Here is a 17928-nt window from a genome sequence, read left to right on the forward strand (position 1 = left end):
GGTGCAGAGGAGATTTACAAGGATGTTGTCTGGATTGGAGAACATGCCTTATGAGAATAGGTTGAGTGAACTCGGCCTTTTCTCCTTGGAGTGACGGAGGATGAGAGGTGACCTGATAGAGGTGTATAAGATAATGAGAGGCGTTGATCGTGTGGATAGTCAGAGGCTTTCCCCCAGGGCTGAATTGGCTAGCACGAGAGGGCACAGTTTTAAGGTGCTTGGAAGTAGGTACAGAGGAGATGTCAGGGGTAAGTTTTTCACACAGAGAGTGGTGAGTGCGTGGAATGGGCTGCCGGTGACGGTGGTGGAGGTGGAAACGATAGGGTCTTTTAAGAGTCTCTTAGATAGGTACATGGAGCTCAGAAAACTAGAGGACTATGCGGTAGGAAAAATTCTAGGCTGTTTCTAGAGTAGGTTACATGGTCGGTACAAGATTGTGGGCCGAAGGGCCTGTAATGTACTGTAGTTTTCTATGTTCTATGTAAAGAAATAAAGGTGGAGGTTAAAGTGTGCATGTATTTGAATGAACTGCCAGAGGAGGTGGTTCAGGCAGGTAACATGGTGTCACTGAAGGAGCCCTTGGGCTGGGGTCGGAGAGAAATTGGGACGAGCTGGATTGGCCAGCATGCACTTTTTGGGCCGAATGGCCTGTGTCTGAGGGGTGTTACTGGCTCTAACGCCGTGGCTGGCGGAATGACAGTCAGAGCGTGGCCCGCAAACGGGGAAATGCCCCGTTCTCCTGGGACGGCAGGCGCCGGGGCAGCGTAGCGGTTTAGCGCGCGACGCTGGCGGCTCGGGCGTCGGGGTTCAGAGGGCAAACTCCCGCCGCCGTCCGTACGAAGCTGGCAGATTCCTTCCCGCGAGCGGGTGGGTTCCCGCCCCCCCCGGGTGATCCAGTTTCCTCCGGCGCTCCAGAAGTGTACCGGTCGACGGGTTGGTTGTCACTGTAACTTCTCCTGTGACCAGGCTGGGGTTGAATCGGTGGGTGGGTGGGTGGGTCGGTGAGGCTCGCGGGGCCAGAAGGGGGTTGTAACTATATAACGGACCGATACTCTGTCCCCCGCCTCCCTGACGCTCTGACCGGCGCCTGCGTCTCACCTCCCCTGACTCGCTCCCCCCCTTTTCTCTTGCAGAAGCCGAGGGGCACGCCTGTGACAGCCTCTGCACCAACGGCAGCTGCTGGGGACCCGGTCCGGCGCAGTGCCTCTCCTGCACGTACTTCCGCGGTCAGGAATGCGTGGAATCCTGCAACTTGTATGAGGGGTAGGGGCCGCATTACAGGTGGTGGGGGTGTGGGGGGGGGGGGGGGATGACAGGCTGATTCGTGTAAGGACGGCCGAGAGACAGCTTGCAATATTGTGCTCAGTTCCATTCACCTCGTTATGGGAAGGACGTGGAAGCTTTGGAAAAGGTGCAGAGGGAGATTCACCAGGATGCTGCCTGGATTAGAGAGGCTGCAGAGGAGATTCACCAGGATGCTGCCTGGATTAGAGAGGCTGCAGAGGAGATTCACCAGGATGCTGCCTGGATTAGAGATGGTGCAGAGGAGATTCACCAGGATGCTGCCTGGATTAGAGAGGGTGCAGAGGAGATTCACAAGGATGCTGCCTGGATTAGAGAGGGTGCAGAGGAGATTCACCAGGATGCTGCCTGGATTAGAGAGGGTGCAGAGGAGATTCACCAGGATGCTGCCTGGATTAGAGAGGGTGCAGAGGAGATTCACCAGGATGCTGCCTGGATTAGAGAGGGTACAGAGGAGATTCACCAGGATGCTGCCTGGATTAGAGAGGATGCAGAGGAGATTCACCAGGATGCTGCTGGATTAGAGATGGTGCAGAGGAGATTGACCAGGATGCTATCTGGATTAGAGAGGACGCAGAGGAGATTCGCCAGGATGCTGCCTGGATTAGAGAGGGTGCAGAGGAGATTCACCAGGATGCTGCCTGGATTAGAGAGGGTGCAGAGGAGATTCACCAGGATGCTGCCTGGATTAGAGAGGGTGCAGAGGAGATTCACCAGGATGCTGACAGGCTGATTCGTGTAAGGACGGCCGAGAGACAGCTTGCAATATTGTGCTCAGTTCCATTCACCTCGTTATGGGAAGGACGTGGAAGCTTTGGAAAAGGTGCAGAGGGAGATTCACCAGGATGCTGCCTGGATTAGAGAGGCTGCAGAGGAGATTCACCAGGATGCTGCCTGGATTAGAGAGGCTGCAGAGGAGATTCACCAGGATGCTGCCTGGATTAGAGAGGGTGCAGAGGAGATTCACCAGGATGCTGCCTGGATTAGAGAGGGTACAGAGGAGATTCACCAGGATGCTGCCTGGATTAGAGAGGATGCAGAGGAGATTCACCAGGATGCTGCTGGATTAGAGATGGTGCAGAGGAGATTGACCAGGATGCTATCTGGATTAGAGAGGACGCAGAGGAGATTCGCCAGGATGCTGCCTGGATTAGAGAGGGTGCAGAGGAGATTCACCAGGATGCTGCCTGGATTAGAGAGGGTGCAGAGGAGATTCACCAGGATGCTGCCTGGATTAGAGAGGGTGCAGAGGAGATTCACCAGGATGCTATCTGGATTAGAGAGGACGCAGAGGAGATTCGCCAGGATGCTGCCTGGATTAGAGAGGGTGCAGAGGAGATTCACCAGAATGCTGCCTGGATTAGAGAGGGTGCAGAGGAGATTCACCAGGATGCTGTCTGGATTAGAGAGAGTGCAGAGGAGATTCACCAGGTTGCTGCCTGGATTAGAGAGGGTGCCGAGGAGATTCACCAGGACGCTGCCTGGATTAGAGAGGGTGCCGAGAGATTCATCAGGATGCTGCCTGGATTAGAGAGGGTGCAGAGGAGATTCACCAGGATGCTGCCTGGATTAGAGAGGGTGCAGAGGAGATTCACCAGGATGCTGCCTGGATTAGAGAGGGTGCAGAGGAGATTCACCAGGATGCTGCCTGGATTAGAGAGGGTACAGAGGAGATTCACCAGGATGCTGCCTGGATTAGAGAGGATGCAGAGGAGATTCACCAGGATGCTGCTGGATTAGAGATGGTGCAGAGGAGATTGACCAGGATGCTATCTGGATTAGAGAGGACGCAGAGGAGATTCGCCAGGATGCTGCCTGGATTAGAGAGGGTGCAGAGGAGATTCACCAGGATGCTGCCTGGATTAGAGAGGGTGCAGAGGAGATTCACCAGGATGCTGCCTGGATTAGAGAGGGTGCAGAGGAGATTCACCAGGATGCTGACAGGCTGATTCGTGTAAGGACGGCCGAGAGACAGCTTGCAATATTGTGCTCAGTTCCATTCACCTCGTTATGGGAAGGACGTGGAAGCTTTGGAAAAGGTGCAGAGGGAGATTCACCAGGATGCTGCCTGGATTAGAGAGGCTGCAGAGGAGATTCACCAGGATGCTGCCTGGATTAGAGAGGCTGCAGAGGAGATTCACCAGGATGCTGCCTGGATTAGAGAGGGTGCAGAGGAGATTCACCAGGATGCTGCCTGGATTAGAGAGGGTACAGAGGAGATTCACCAGGATGCTGCCTGGATTAGAGAGGATGCAGAGGAGATTCACCAGGATGCTGCTGGATTAGAGATGGTGCAGAGGAGATTGACCAGGATGCTATCTGGATTAGAGAGGACGCAGAGGAGATTCGCCAGGATGCTGCCTGGATTAGAGAGGGTGCAGAGGAGATTCACCAGGATGCTGCCTGGATTAGAGAGGGTGCAGAGGAGATTCACCAGGATGCTGCCTGGATTAGAGAGGGTGCAGAGGAGATTCACCAGGATGCTATCTGGATTAGAGAGGACGCAGAGGAGATTCGCCAGGATGCTGCCTGGATTAGAGAGGGTGCAGAGGAGATTCACCAGAATGCTGCCTGGATTAGAGAGGGTGCAGAGGAGATTCACCAGGATGCTGTCTGGATTAGAGAGAGTGCAGAGGAGATTCACCAGGTTGCTGCCTGGATTAGAGAGGGTGCCGAGGAGATTCACCAGGACGCTGCCTGGATTAGAGAGGGTGCCGAGAGATTCATCAGGATGCTGCCTGGATTAGAGAGGGTGCAGAGGAGATTCACCAGGATGCTGCCTGGATTAGAGAGGGTGCAGAGGAGATTCACCAGGATGCTGCCTGGATTAGAGAGGGTGCAGAGGAGGTTCACCAGGATGCTGCCTGGACTAGAGAGGGTGCAGAGGGAGATTTAACAGAATGCTGCCTGGATTAGAGAGAGTGCAGAGGAGATTCACCAGGATGCTGCCTGGATTAGAGAGGGTGCAGAGGAGATTCACCAGGATGCTGCCTGGATTAGAGAGGGTGCAGAGGAGGTTCACCAGGATGCTGCCTGGACTAGAGAGGGTGCAGAGGGAGATTTAACAGAATGCTGCCTGGATTAGAGAGAGTGCAGAGGAGATTCACCAGGATGCTGCCTGGATTAGAGAGGGTGCAGAGGAGATTCACCAGGATGCTGCCTGGATTAGAGAGGGTGCAGAGGAGATTCGCCAGGATGCTGCCTGAATTAGAGAGGGTGCAGAGGAGATTCAGCAGGATGCTGCCTGGATTAGAGAGGGTGCAGAGGAGATTCAGCAGGATGCTGCCTGGATTAGAGAGGGTGCAGAGGAGATTTACCAGGATGCTGCCTGGATTAGAGAGGGTGCAGAGGAGATTCACCAGGATGCTGCCTGGATTAGAGAGGGTGTAGAGGAGATTCGCCAGGATGCTGCCTGGATTAGAGAGGATGCAGAGGAGATTCACCAGGGTGCTGCCTGGATTAGAGAGCGTGTCTTCTTGATATAAGGTTGAGCAAGCTCAGGCTTCTGTCTTTGGAGCAAAGGAAGGTGAGAGGTGACCTGATAGAGATGTACAAGATGATGGGAGGCATTGATAGAGTAGACAGCCAGAGACTTTTTCCCAGGGCAGAAATGGCTAATACAAGCGGGCATAAATTTTGGGAGGACTTATAGGGAGGATGTAACAAGGAGGTGTTTTAGCTCAGAAAATGTGTGGAACACCCTGCTATTTAAGAGACTCACGTGGATGAGAGAATAATTGAGGGCTATCTCGGAGTGAAGGGTTAGATTGACCTTGGGGTGGGTTATAAGGTCGGACCACATTACACACTAAGACCTAGGAGCAAAATTGAGCCATTTGGCCCATCAAGTCTACTCCAGTCCATCATGGCTGATCTATTATCCCTCTCAACCCCATTCTCCTGCCTTCTCTCCGTAACCTTTGATGCCCTGACTAATAAAAAACCCACCAACTTCCAACTTAAATCTACGCAATGACTTGGCCTCCACAGCTGCCTGTGGCAATGAATTGCACAGATTCACCACCCAGTGGCTAAAGAAATTCCTCCTCATCTCTGTTCTAAATGGACGTCCCTCTATTCTGAGGTTGTGTCCTCTGGTCCTAGACTACCCCACCATAGGAAACATCCTCTCTACATCCACTCTATCTGTGTCCTCTGATCCTAGACTCCCCCACTATAGGAAACATCCTCTCCACATCCACTCTATCTGTGTCCTCAGGTCCTAGACTCCCCCACTATAGGAAACATCCTCTCCACATCCACTCTATCTGTGTCCTCTGGTCCTAGACTCCCCCATTATAGGAAACATCCTCTCCACATCCACTCTATCTGTGTCCTCTGGTCCTAGACTCCCCCACTATAGGAAACATCCTCTCCACATCCACTCTATCTGTGTCCTCTGGTCCTAGACTCCCCCACTATAGGAAACATCCCCTCTACATCCACTCTACCTGTGTCCTCTGGTCCTAGACTCCCCCACTATAGGAAACATCCTCTCCACATCCACTCTATCTGTGCCCTCTGGTCCTAGACTCCCCCACTATAGGAAACATCCTCTCCACATCCACTCTATTTGTGTCCTCTGGTCCTAGACTCCCCCACTATAGGAAATACCCTCTCCACATCCACTCTATCTGTGTCCTCTGGTCCTAGACTCCCCCACTATAGGAAACATCCTCTCCACATCCACTCTATCTGTGTCCTCTGGTCCTAGACTCCCCCACTATAGGAAACATCTTCTCCACATCCACTCTATCTGTGTCCTCTGGTCCTAGACTCCCCCCACTATAGGAAACATCCTCTCCACATCCACTCTATCTGTGCCCTCTGGTCCTAGACTCCCCCACTATAGGAAACATCCTCTCCACATCCACTCTATCTGTATCCTCTGATCCGAGACTCCCCCACTATAGGAAACACCCTCTCTACATCCACCCTATCTGTGCCCTCTGGTCCTAGACTCCCCCACTATAGGAAACATCCTCTCCACACCCACTCTATCTGTGTCCTCTGGTCCTAGACTCCCCCACTATAGGAAACATCCTCTCCACATCCACTCTATTTGTGTCCTCTGGTCCTAGACTCCCCCACTATAGGAAACATCCTCTCCACATCCACTCTATCTGTGTCCTCTGGTCCTAGACTCCCCCACTATAGGAAACATCCTCTCCACATCCACTCTATCTGTGCCCTCTGGTCCTTGACTCCCCCACTATAGGAAACATCCTCTCCACATCCACACTATCTCAGCCTTTCAGTATTCAATAGGTTTCAATGAGACCTCCCCCCCCACCTCATTCTTCTAAACTCCAGTGAGTACAGGCCCAGAACCATCAAACGCTCCTCATATGTTAAGCCTTTCTCTCCCGGGATCATTTTCATAAAACTCCTCTCCCAACACCGGCACATCTTTTGTTAAATCAGGGGCCCAATGCTCTGAGTGTGGCCTGACTCAGGAAGCCTCGGTGTAGGCCGAAGAGCCTGTACTGTGATGTTGAGTCAGCCATGTTGGGGCAGTCTCGACGGGCCGAACGGCCTCGCGCGGCTGCTCCGCCTGGCGGTCTGGTGCTGCTCGTCAGGACTGCCTCCTTTACCCTGGCGATCTGTCTCCTCCCGCAGCTCGTTCCGGGAGTACCTGAGCGAGTTCAGCTGCATCGCGTGTCACCCCGAGTGTCTCCCCCAGAACGACAGCCTCAGCTGCAGTGGCAAGGTGAGCTGGCGGTGGCTGGAACGGGGCAGGGGGGTGAGGGTGTCTGCGCGTTCTCCCTTCACGTGCGCGGATTTCCTCCCAGTGCTGCTGTCTGCTCCCCGCAGCCCAGCGACGTGAGGGTCAGGGAGCATGAGTCGTGGGGGGGCAATTGCGGGCTCCTCTCTCCTGTCAGATTCCTTCTTTTCCAGCCCTTTACCTGTCTGGTCTCTCCCCTCACCTATAACCTGTCCTCTTCCCCCCACCCAGCGTCTTCCCGCTCCTGTTCCAGAATCTGATGAAGGGTCTCGACCCGAAACGTCAACTGTTTATTCACCCCCCCACAGATGCTGCCCGAACTGCTGATGTGTGTGTGTGTGTGTCTGTGCGTTGTTCACTCATTTATCACATCACACCGAAGCGTGCAGGGAACTGAGTCGTTTGCGTTAACGACCAGCCCAGCCTGAGCCGCGCTGGGGGCAGCCCGCGAGTTGTCCTGCTGAGCAGTGTGGCCGCACGCTCTGGCGTGCCCACGGTGCGCAGCAGAACAACACGAGCCATAGCCACCAGCAACCCTGGGTGGCACGGTGGCCTATCGTAAGGCACGGGAGCAGAATCATGCCATTCGGCCCTTCGAGTCTGTTCCGCCACCTCGTCCTGTTTTCCCAGTCGCCTGGCCTTCTCCCCGTATACCTTCGTGCCCCAACCGGTCAAGGATCCGTCGACCTCTGCCTTAAATGCACCCGACGACTTGGCCTCCGCGGCCGCCCTGCTCCCCGTTGGCGTAACTCGATCGCTGCGCCGGTGACCCAGCCCCTGCCTGTGACATTCTCCCCGTGACCGCATGGGTTTCCTCTCCTCCCGCGTTCCCAGGGTTAGTAGGCCGATCGGGTGTAATTGGGCCGTGCCGTGTCTCAAAGTACAAATTTACGCGGAGAGCGGGTGGTGATTATTCCTCGCCCGGCGGCGGGTTTTGACGGGGACTGACCCTTCCGTTCTCGCTGTCAGGGCTCCGACGCCTGCGTGGCCTGCCGGCACTACAGGGACGGCGTGCACTGCGTGGCCAAGTGCCCCAGCGGCCTGCACGGCCACATCTGGAAGCACCCGGACGAACACGGCCTGTGCCAGCTGTGCCCCATGAACTGCAGTCACTCGTAAGTACAGGTCGGGCACCAAGCCTGTGGGAAACCCTCCGCCCACCGTGCGTTCTCCGCCAGTAACTGTGTCTCGTCCTGCAGGTGTACGGCGGGTGAAGATGGCTGTCCGGAAGAGCCCATGCACGGGTGAGTCCTCCGCCTCGCTTTCTTCCCTGGGCGGCGGCGTAACTGTCAGTGACCCCCTCGGCCCGGGGGCTTCTCGGTAGTTTTCAGCAGGATGTCAGAGAAGTGCGCACAATCTGCGCCCTGAAATTCTTCTTCTTCGCAAACGTCCACGGGAAACAGAGGAGTGGCCCTGAAGGATGAATGAGAGTTGAAACGTTAGAACCCCAAAGTCCCCCCCACCCCCGGCTCACCCCTCAAACGCACAAGCACCAGCAAGGCAACGACCTCCACCCCCACCAGCTAAAAAGCATCGGCAACCCCCAACCCCCCCACAGAGCAGAGTGTGCAGCAAAGCATCAATAAAGACACAGACTTGAAGTGCCCCAAAGGCTATTCATTCACCCAGTATTCGACATACCACAGGCTCTCTCTCCCTAATGAGGGAGAAGAGGTGTCTCCATTTGGGGGGACATAACAAAACAACTCGCTGATTTACCGTGTTAAAAGTCTCGTCGGTTGGCGTAGCAACCGGACAGAATACACCCTCCTCCCCAGCCTCGGCGCGGCCAGAGGCCGGGTAACCTCCCCTTGTCAGCCCTCTGCTCGAAGGGTAACGAGGGAGAGGGTAGGTCCCCTCGAGGATCAGTGTGTGTGGCGCCACTTAGATTAGATTATGAGAACACTCAGTCCTCTTTTATTGTCATTTAGAAATGCATACATGCATTAAGAAATGATACAATGTTTCTCCTGAGTGATATCACAGAAAACAGGACAAACCAAAGACTAACACTGACAGAGCCACATAATTATAACATATAGTTACAACAATGCAAAGTAATACCATAATTTGATGAAGAACTGACCATGGGCACAGTAAAAAATAGTCTCAAAGTCCCAAGTCGATCGACTCCCGAGTCCCCGATAGCAGGCGGCAAAAGGGAGAAACTCCCTGCCATAAACCTCCAGGAACCGTCAACTTGCCGATGCCTTGGAAGCAGCCGACCACAGCCGACACTGAGTCCGTCCGTCCGAAAACTTCGAGCCTCCGACCAGCCCCTCCGATACAGCCTCCCGAGCGCCATCCTCTGCCGAGCGCCTTCGACCTCGCCCCGGCCGCTGAAACACGCAAAGCCGAGGATTTCGGGGCCCTCTGCTCCGGAGATTCCGGTTACCGCACAGTAGCAGCGGTAGCGAAGCGGGCATTTCAGAAGTTTCCCTGATGTTCCTCCGTTCTCTCACGTCCATCTCCATCAAATCAGGATTGTGCACGGTCCCCTACTTGACAAATAACAGATATTCATCACCAAATTGGCTGCGTGCGCTGCGTCGTGCCGCCATCTCCTCCTGCAGCCACAAGGGACGAGGCCTTGAATGTGAAGGCGCGAGGTTTTGCACATGAAGAGGTCAGATGCTTTAGGGTTTGGTCACAGTAAACGTCTGGACCCCCCCCCCCCCCCCCCCCGCCCGAGCTTTGACGTACAGGGAGTTATCCAGCGTGCGCTTGCTCGAACCACCCCCACACGTACTAACCACCCGGACTGAGGCACCACAGCGCGCGCGCGAGCGAGCAGCGGTTAGCGTCGCGCGGTTTCATCACAGGGTGCCGCGAGGTCAGAGTTCAGTTCTGGCGCCAACCGTGAAGGGGAGCCCGCACCTTCTCCCCCGTGACACCGCAGGATCCCCCCCCCCCCCAGTCCAAAACCCGTTTTTAGTTTAGTGGGCTTACTCAACTGGCCGTTGTGAGTTGTCCTGGGATCGGTGGGTTGTGCCAATAAAATACCGGGAATCGTTCCTCAACGATCTCCCTCGCTCAGATTATGAAGCAAGTCTTTCCACCTGGGGAGGCGGCCTCCCGCGAGCTGGGTCTCGGCAGGCCTGAGGACTGGTCTCTCGGGGAGAGCGTACCGTCTGATGGACCTGTGCTTCTCTCTCTCTCTCCGTCCAGCCAGGTGACCTCGGTGGTGGCCGGGATCGTCGGGGCCCTGCTCTTCATGCTGCTCATCGTCCTCCTGATCGTCTGGTGGAAGCGCAAGGTCTACCTGAAGCAGAAGCACAAGATGATGAGGCTCCTTGAGCAGAACAAGGTGAGCCCGGCGCTGGCTGCCGGGGGGAACAGTTTCAGCCTCTTCTGAAGCTCGCGGGTTTACCCACGCGGTCGTGGGCTCGACTGCGGTTCGCCTGGGTCCACGCGGAAATCGTACGCTCACTGGCCGCTTCACTCGGTGCCTCCCGTACCTCATAAAGTGTATTTGTGGTCTCCCGCTGCTGCGTCCCGGCTTCTTCCTCTCACCACTGTTGTACTGTGTGGTCATTTACGTTAGATTATGAGAACACTCAGTCCTCGTTTATTGTCATTCAGAAATGCATACATGCATTAAGAGATGATATAATGTTTCTCCGGAGTGATATATCACAGAAAACAGGACAAACCAAAGACTAACACTGACAGAACCACATCATTATAACATATAGTTACTGTCATATATTTGAGTTACTGTCGGCTTTTCCGGGCCCTGTTCCCAAAGAACTCGGTTCCTCGGGCACACAGCCGGCAGCCGCCTCGCTGCTTTCGATCTGCCGCGCACTCCCGTGACACGCCGGGTGGCGGCACTGGTACTCAAATCTGCCCGCCCCCCCCCCCGAGCCGCGAAACTCTAGCACCCCGAAGGCGCACTCGTCCTTGGCGCACCGAAAAGCGGCCGGTCGTGAGGCCCGAGAGGGTGTCCCGTTCCCGCAAATCATAGCCATACTTTATTGATCCCGGGGGAAATTAGTTTTCGTTAGAGTTGCACCATAGATAATAAATAGTAATAAAACCATAAATAATTAAATAGTAATATGTAATTTATGCCAGGAAATTATGAAATAAATCCAGGACCAGCCTATTAGTTCAGGGTGTCTGACCCTCCAAGAGAGCAGTTGTAAAGTTTGATGGCCACAGGCAGGAATGACTTCCTATGACGCTCTGTGCTGCATCTCGGAGGAATGAGTCTCTGGCTGAATGTACTCCTGTGCCCACCCAGTACATTATGTAGTGGATGGGAGACATTGTCCAAGATGGCATGCAACTTGGACAGCATCCTCTTTTCAGACACCACCGTCAGAGAGTCCAGTTCCATCCCCACAACATCACTGGCCTTACGAATGAGTTTGTTGATTCTGTTGGTGTCTGCTATCCTCAGCCTGCTGCCCCAGCACACAACAGCAAACATGATCGCACTGGCCACCACAGACTTGTAGAGCATCCTCTGCATCGTCCGGCAGATGTTAAAGGACCTCAGTCTCCTCAGGAAATAGAGACGGCTCTGACCCTTCTTGTAGACAGCCTCAGTGTTCTTTGACCAGTCCAGTTTATTGTCAATTCGTATCCCCAGGTATTTGTAATCCTCCACCATGTCCACACTGACCCCCTGGATGGAAACAGGGGTCACCAGTACCTTAGCTCTCCTCAGGTCTACCACCAGCTCCTGAGTCTTTTTCACATTAAGCTGCAGATAATTCTGCTCACACCATGTGACAAAGTTTCCTACCGTAGCCCTGTACTCAGCCTCCTCTCCCTTGCTCCAGCTCCAGGTCGGGGTCCTCATCAGAAACCGGAAAAGGGGACCCGGCTGGTACCGCAACAACATCAGCGCCAGACCCAGGAGCGGAGGTTCCCGGGTTCGAACGCGGTCAGGGCCGCTTTCCATCCGTGCCGGGTCGAGAGCCAAGGCTGCAACTCGACCTCGTAAAAAGAAAAGGGGAAGAGGCTGCGAAAATGTCTGTGCGAGGAGTGGCGGCCACCCTCTCTCACTCCGCGCCTTGTAAAGGCACGGAAAAGGCATCGCCCCGCCAGCGTCGCACACACACACGGGCGCGCACGCCAGAAATAAAAAGAAATCTGAAAAGGGGAGACAAAGGGGATATTAAATTTAGAAATAGAGCTGTTTCCTAATGCAAGCCCTCCTCGTCACGCGGGCGTGGAAACATCAAAGCACGCGCTCAGGTGTGTCACTTGCGTCAGCTGGAACCAGCGAAAATCGCGCTGGGGGCAGCCCGCCGAGCGCCGCCGCCCTTCCGACGTAGCGTGCCCACAACTCACTCACCCTAACCGGTTCCCCTTCGGACTGTGGGAGGAAACCAGAGCACCCGGCGGAAACCCACACGGTCACGGCGGGCGAATGTACAAACTCCTCACCGGCCCGGGCCGCTGACCGCTGGTGCTGTAAAGCCACCGTGTCAGGCCGTGGCAAGGTGAGCCGCGACCAGCGTAAAGCCTCCACCTCACAGCACCCAGTCTTCGGCCGTGCCATGGCCTGGAGACCTTATTCCCGTTGGCCAGCGCCCTTGCCCACTACGTCTCCAGTCACCTAATTGTTCTTTAAACTGTTAAAGTGTTTATTTAGAGACACGGTGCGGGAACGGGCCCGCCCAGCCTCACAGGCCTGCACTGCCCTGCCTCTTTGGAACATGGGAGGAAACCCGAGCACTTGGGAGGAAACCTACACAGTCACAGAGAGAACGTGCAGGACAGCGGCAGGAATGGCTGTTGCTGTAACAGTGTTACTCTAGCCGTGTCACCCACTGTCTGCCTCAGTCATTCACGTTACCTCAGTCCACGGGGAGGGGCGTAGCGGGTCCGGGGTGCAGGTAGGTGCAAGGAGGCGGAATGGCGGCTTGGAGGGGACTAGATGGGCTGAAGGGCCTGTTTCTCTCTGCTGTAGCGCTCTGTGACTTCGTGACTCAGTGGCTGAAAAAAAAAAGCAGCTACCCCCCAGCTAACCTCCCCTCCAGTCATGACCCTTTCTCTGCCTGCCGAGCCAGCGTTCGATGGACCCTGCACCTAGCGAGTCCTCGTTCGATGGACCCTGCGCCTAGCGAGTCCTCGTTCGATGGGCCGCGTGCCTGGCTAGTCCTCGTTCATCGGGCCCCGTGCCTGGCGAGTCCTCGTTCATCGGGCCCCGTGCCTGGCGAGTCCTCGTTCGATGGACCCTGCCCCTAGCGAATCCTCGTTCGATGGGCTGCATGCCTGGCTAGTCCTCGTTCATCGGGCCCCGTACCTGGCGAGTCCTCGTTCATTGGGCCCCGTGCCTGGCGTGCAGATGGATAATTGACTTTGTTTGTGGCGTCCTGTCCGTCCCCAGCTCGTCGAGCCGGTGAGTCCGAGCGGCGTTGTTCCGAATCAGGCGCAGATCCGAATCCTGAAGGAGACGGAAATGAAGAAGGTAAAGGTCCTGGGATCTGGCGCCTTTGGAACCGTTTACAAGGTAAAGAAACGAGGCTGACGTTCCCTGCGGGGAGTACGCCCCATCAGGCGGTCGGGCTGCGGGGTGGTGTCGGGGTAAAATTCGTAGAGGTGAGGTAGTGTTGTGGGAGGTTGTAGAAGGTTGCTGGTTACAGAGTGCAGAGAGCTGAGATACAGCTGCTGGAGATCAACCCAGAGAAGTGTGCAAGTTCAAATCTGAAGTCAGAATGCAGGGTTAATGACAGGGTGGAGAAACAGAGGGACTTTAGGACCCACGTCCACAGATCCCTCAAAGTTGCCGAAAAGGTTGACAGCGCGGTTAAGAAGGTGCGTGGCGTGTTGGCCTCCGTTAGTCAGGGGACTGAGTTCAAGAGTTGCGAGGTAATGTTGCAGCTCTATAAAACCCTGGTCAGACCACACTAGACAGTTTTTGACACAAACGGGCCCAACTAAGAAACTGGGGGGTGCTGTGCTCAGTCCTGCTCGCCTCATTCCAGGAAGGAGGTGGAAGCTTTAGAGAGGGTGCAGAGGAGATTCACCACAACGCTGTCTGGATTAGAGAGGGTGCAGAGGAGATTTACCAGGATGCTGCCTGGATTAGAGAGGGTGCGGAGGAGATTCACCAGGATGCTGCCTGGATTAGAGAGGGTGCAGAGGAGATTCTCCAGGATGCTGTCTGGATCAGAGAGGGTGCAGAGAAGATTTACCAGGATGCTGCCTGGATTAGAGAGGGTGCATAGGAGATTCACCAGGATGCTGCCTGGATTAGAGAGGGTGCAGAGGAGATTCACCAGGATGCTGCCTGGATTAGAGAGGGTGCATAGGAGATTCACCAGGATGCTGCCTGGACTAGAGAGGGTGCAGAGGAGATTCACCAGGATACTGCCTGGATTAGAGAGGGTGCAGAGGAGATTCACCAGGGTGCTGCCTGGATTAGAGAGGGTGCGGAGGAGATTCACCAGGATGCTGCATGGATTAGAGAGGGTGTAGAGGAGATTCACCAGGATGCTGCCTGGATTAGAGAGGGTGCAGAGGGAGATTCACCAGGATGCTGCCCGGATTAGAGAGGGTGCGGAAGAGATTCACCAGGATGCTGCCTGGATTAGAGAGGGTGTAGAGGAGATTCACCAGGATGCTGCCTGGATTAGAGAGGGTGCAGAGGATATTCACCAGGATGCTGTCTGGATTAGAGAGGGTGCAGAGGAGATTTACCAGGATGCTGCCTGGATTAGAGAGGGTGCAGAGGGAGATTCACCAGGATGCTGCCTGGATTAGAGAGGGTGCCTTATGAGGAGAGATTGAGCGAGCCAGGGCTTTTCTCTTTGTGGCGAAGGAGGACGAGCGGTGTGCCAGATGGAATGATAGAAGGGGCAGCCTTTTTCCCAGGGTGGAAGTGACTAATACAGGGGGCCGTAATATTAAGGTGACTGGGGGAATGTAGAGGGGGTGGATGTCAGAGGGAAGTGTTCTTTTCACACAGAGAGTGGTGGGTGTGTGGAATACCCTGCCAGGGGTGGTGGGAGAGGCAGATACATGAGGGACATTGAAGAGACTCTCAGACGGGCATGTGGATGATAGAAAAACGGAGGGGTGTGTCTGAGGGAAGTGTTAAATAGATATTGGAATAGGTTAAAAGATCAGCAAGTTTTAGACTGAGGGGCCTGTACGAGGATGTAGTGTTCTATGTCAGTTTACTTCTCTCTGCACAGATGCTGCCTGACCTGCTGAGTTTTTTAAGCATCTCCAGTTTTTTATTTCAGCTGCCCTGCCTTTGCAGTATTTTTTGGTCGCTATTACCTGCCTGTTCCCCTCCCCCTCGAGGCTCGGAAGGGTTGCGACCTGGTGGACACGATCGGGTTGGGGGGGGTGGGTGCGCGGTGTGAGGCGGTTGGGTGCGTGTCCGGGGAAAGGCTGGGTGCTCCTAACTTCCGTGCTCCCCCTTCTCCTGAACGCAGGGTGTCTGGATGCCAGAGGACGAAGACGTGAAGATACCTGTCGCCATTAAGGTCCTCAGAGAGGGAACGTCGCCCAAAGCGAACAAAGAAATCCTGGACGTAAGTGGAATCTGCGAGCCCACCCGCTGAATGAACGGGAGCCGCGTCGAGATACAGTTTACCCTGAATAACCGTAGAACTTCGAACACGACAGCACAGTACAGGCCCTATATCCTCATCATTACACGCTGTGTCTACGGCGTGGGCGACCATGGTGACCTTGATCTTGGCAAACTTTTCTACAGAAGTGTTTTGCCATCGCCACCTTCTGGGCAGTGACTTTACAAGACAGGTGACCACCACCCCCAGCCATTAGATGAGATTCAACTTTATTGTCATTGTGCCAAGTACAGATACAAAGCCAATGAAACGCAGTTAGCATCTGACCAGAAATGCAAATAGTGTTATTTACAAAATAACTGTGAATAAAAATTAAGTGCTACAGCACACAAATATAAAAGTACTGAGACAGTACAATACGGGTGCAATACTGCTTAGCGCTGTGATGTGAGGTTCAGCAGGGTCACAGCCTCAGGGAAGAAGCTCTTCCTGTGCCTGCTGGTGCGGGAGCAGAGGCTCCTGTAGCGCCTACCGGATGGGAGGAGAGTAAAAAGTCCATGGTTAGGGTGAGATGCATCCCTGATAATGCTTTTCGCCCTGCCCAGGCAGCGTTTATGGTAGAGATGGTCTGCCTGGCGTCAGTGGTCACATCACCAGGACCTGTGATCTGCACCGGCTGCTCGTACGACTGTCCACCACCTGCTCCCATGGTTTCACCTGACCCTGATCGGGGTGGGCTAAGCAGGTGCTACACCTTGCCCAAGGGTGACCTGCAGGCTAGCGGAGGGAAGGAGAGCCTTACACCCACTTTGAGCCCTCTTCCTATTGTGCCAACATTTTAACCTACTCAATCTAACCCTTCAATCCGACATGACCTTCCGTTTCCCTCTCATCTATGTGCCTGTCTTAGAGTCTCTTCAATGTCCCTCATGTACCTGCCGCTATACAGAATTAAGACCATAAGACAAAGGAGCAGAAGTTGGCCATTCGGCCCATCGAGTCTGCTCCGCCATTTTATCATGAGCTGATCCATTCTCCCATTTAGTCCCACTCCCCTGCCTTCTCTCCATAACCTTTGATACCCTGGCTACTCAGATACCAATCGATCTCTGCCTTAAATACACCCAATGACTTGGCCTCCACATCCCCTCTATCTCGGAGTTTTCGATAGGTTTCAGTGAGAGCATGGAACGAACTTCACAGTACAGGCCCTTCGGCCCACAATGTTACGCCAACCTTTTAATCTACACTAAGATCAATCTAACCCTTCCCTCCCACGTAACCCTCCGTTTATCTAAGAGTCTGTTAAGTGCCGCTAATGCAGCTGTCTCCAAGGGGAGCAGTGGTTGGTATCAGACGGGGCGAGGTGATGCTGAGTGCGTTGTACTTTGCAGGAGGCGTACATCATGGCGGGCGTGAGCAGCCCCTACGTCTGCCGCCTGCTGGGGATCTGCCTGACGTCCACAGTTCAGCTGGTGACACAGCTAATGCCATTCGGGTCCCTGCTGGACTACGTCCGCGAGCACAAGGACCGCATCGGATCCCAGCACCTCCTCAACTGGTGTGTGCAGATCGCGAAGGTAGGCCGGCGGGGCGGGGTCGAGCGCCGCTCGCGGAAAGAGAGAGTGCGTGAGCTTTCAGTCTGTGACTCTGGGGAGATATTTCGCCTCTGGGCACCGCGGGGATGCGGTGGTTTTGTTTGGGGAAAATTACCAGGGTAGCGGTTACCTGCGGTCAGAGCACAGCTGCCCGGAGCCGGGGCTTGGCACCGTGCGACGCACTTCCAAAATAAAGAATTTCCGAAGCGGGGGGAAAACAACGGAGGCTACCTGGGGAAATGTGCACCTCGGGTGGCGGATGGTTGGGTCGAATCGTTCTCCGGTCTTGGCAGTCCGTTTGCAAACCTGCCATCGCCGTGCGAGGAGACGTTATCAATGCTCCGTTCACCCATGGCGTTTTCACCGAATGCTTGGCCTTTATGTGCTTATCAGGGAGTCCCTAGAAGCGTGGCTTTCCCTCAGGCGGTTCTGTAAACTGACGTGTAGGCTTCGATCCTGTTTATATAAGCCAACGTGGGCAGAATTGCAGACCGCAACAGCAGAGTTCGCCACTCAGCGAGGCACCCTCCCTGCGTCACAAATCGAGTTCTCTCAGTAACGACCAACCAGCCGATCGATAAGGCCAAGCGTCCGGCGAACGCACCACCAGTGAACAGCGCTGGCGACGTCTGCTCGTGTGGTGGCGAAACGTTTGCAAGCGGACCACCGGGATCAGGCAGAAAACTACGTTCAATCCCCCAGGTTACGATACCAGCAAAGCTGAACGAGCTGACAATACTAAAACCAGACGTACAGCAATACCAAACCGTTATAAATTAGCATATTTGAACGATTTGAGTGT

The 17928-nt window shown here is 54.7% G+C and overlaps 1 protein-coding gene across 1 annotated transcript in view; it reads left to right on the forward strand.

Moving 5' to 3' along the window:
- LOC140191838 (receptor tyrosine-protein kinase erbB-2-like) overlaps positions 1-17928 on the forward strand; it is a 153931-nt gene that overhangs the window by 113202 nt on the left and 22801 nt on the right. Inside the window, exons 9-16 of the mRNA XM_072249625.1 lie at positions 1134-1263; positions 6922-7012; positions 7997-8142; positions 8227-8271; positions 10196-10334; positions 13374-13496; positions 15430-15528; positions 16923-17108. Of these exons, the coding sequence (XP_072105726.1) occupies positions 1134-1263; positions 6922-7012; positions 7997-8142; positions 8227-8271; positions 10196-10334; positions 13374-13496; positions 15430-15528; positions 16923-17108 (959 nt within the window). The remainder of the gene's footprint in view (positions 1-1133; positions 1264-6921; positions 7013-7996; positions 8143-8226; positions 8272-10195; positions 10335-13373; positions 13497-15429; positions 15529-16922; positions 17109-17928) is intronic.

Source organism: Mobula birostris, chromosome X (genome assembly GCF_030028105.1).
Source record: "Mobula birostris isolate sMobBir1 chromosome X, sMobBir1.hap1, whole genome shotgun sequence".
Taxonomy (NCBI): domain Eukaryota; kingdom Metazoa; phylum Chordata; class Chondrichthyes; order Myliobatiformes; family Myliobatidae; genus Mobula; species Mobula birostris.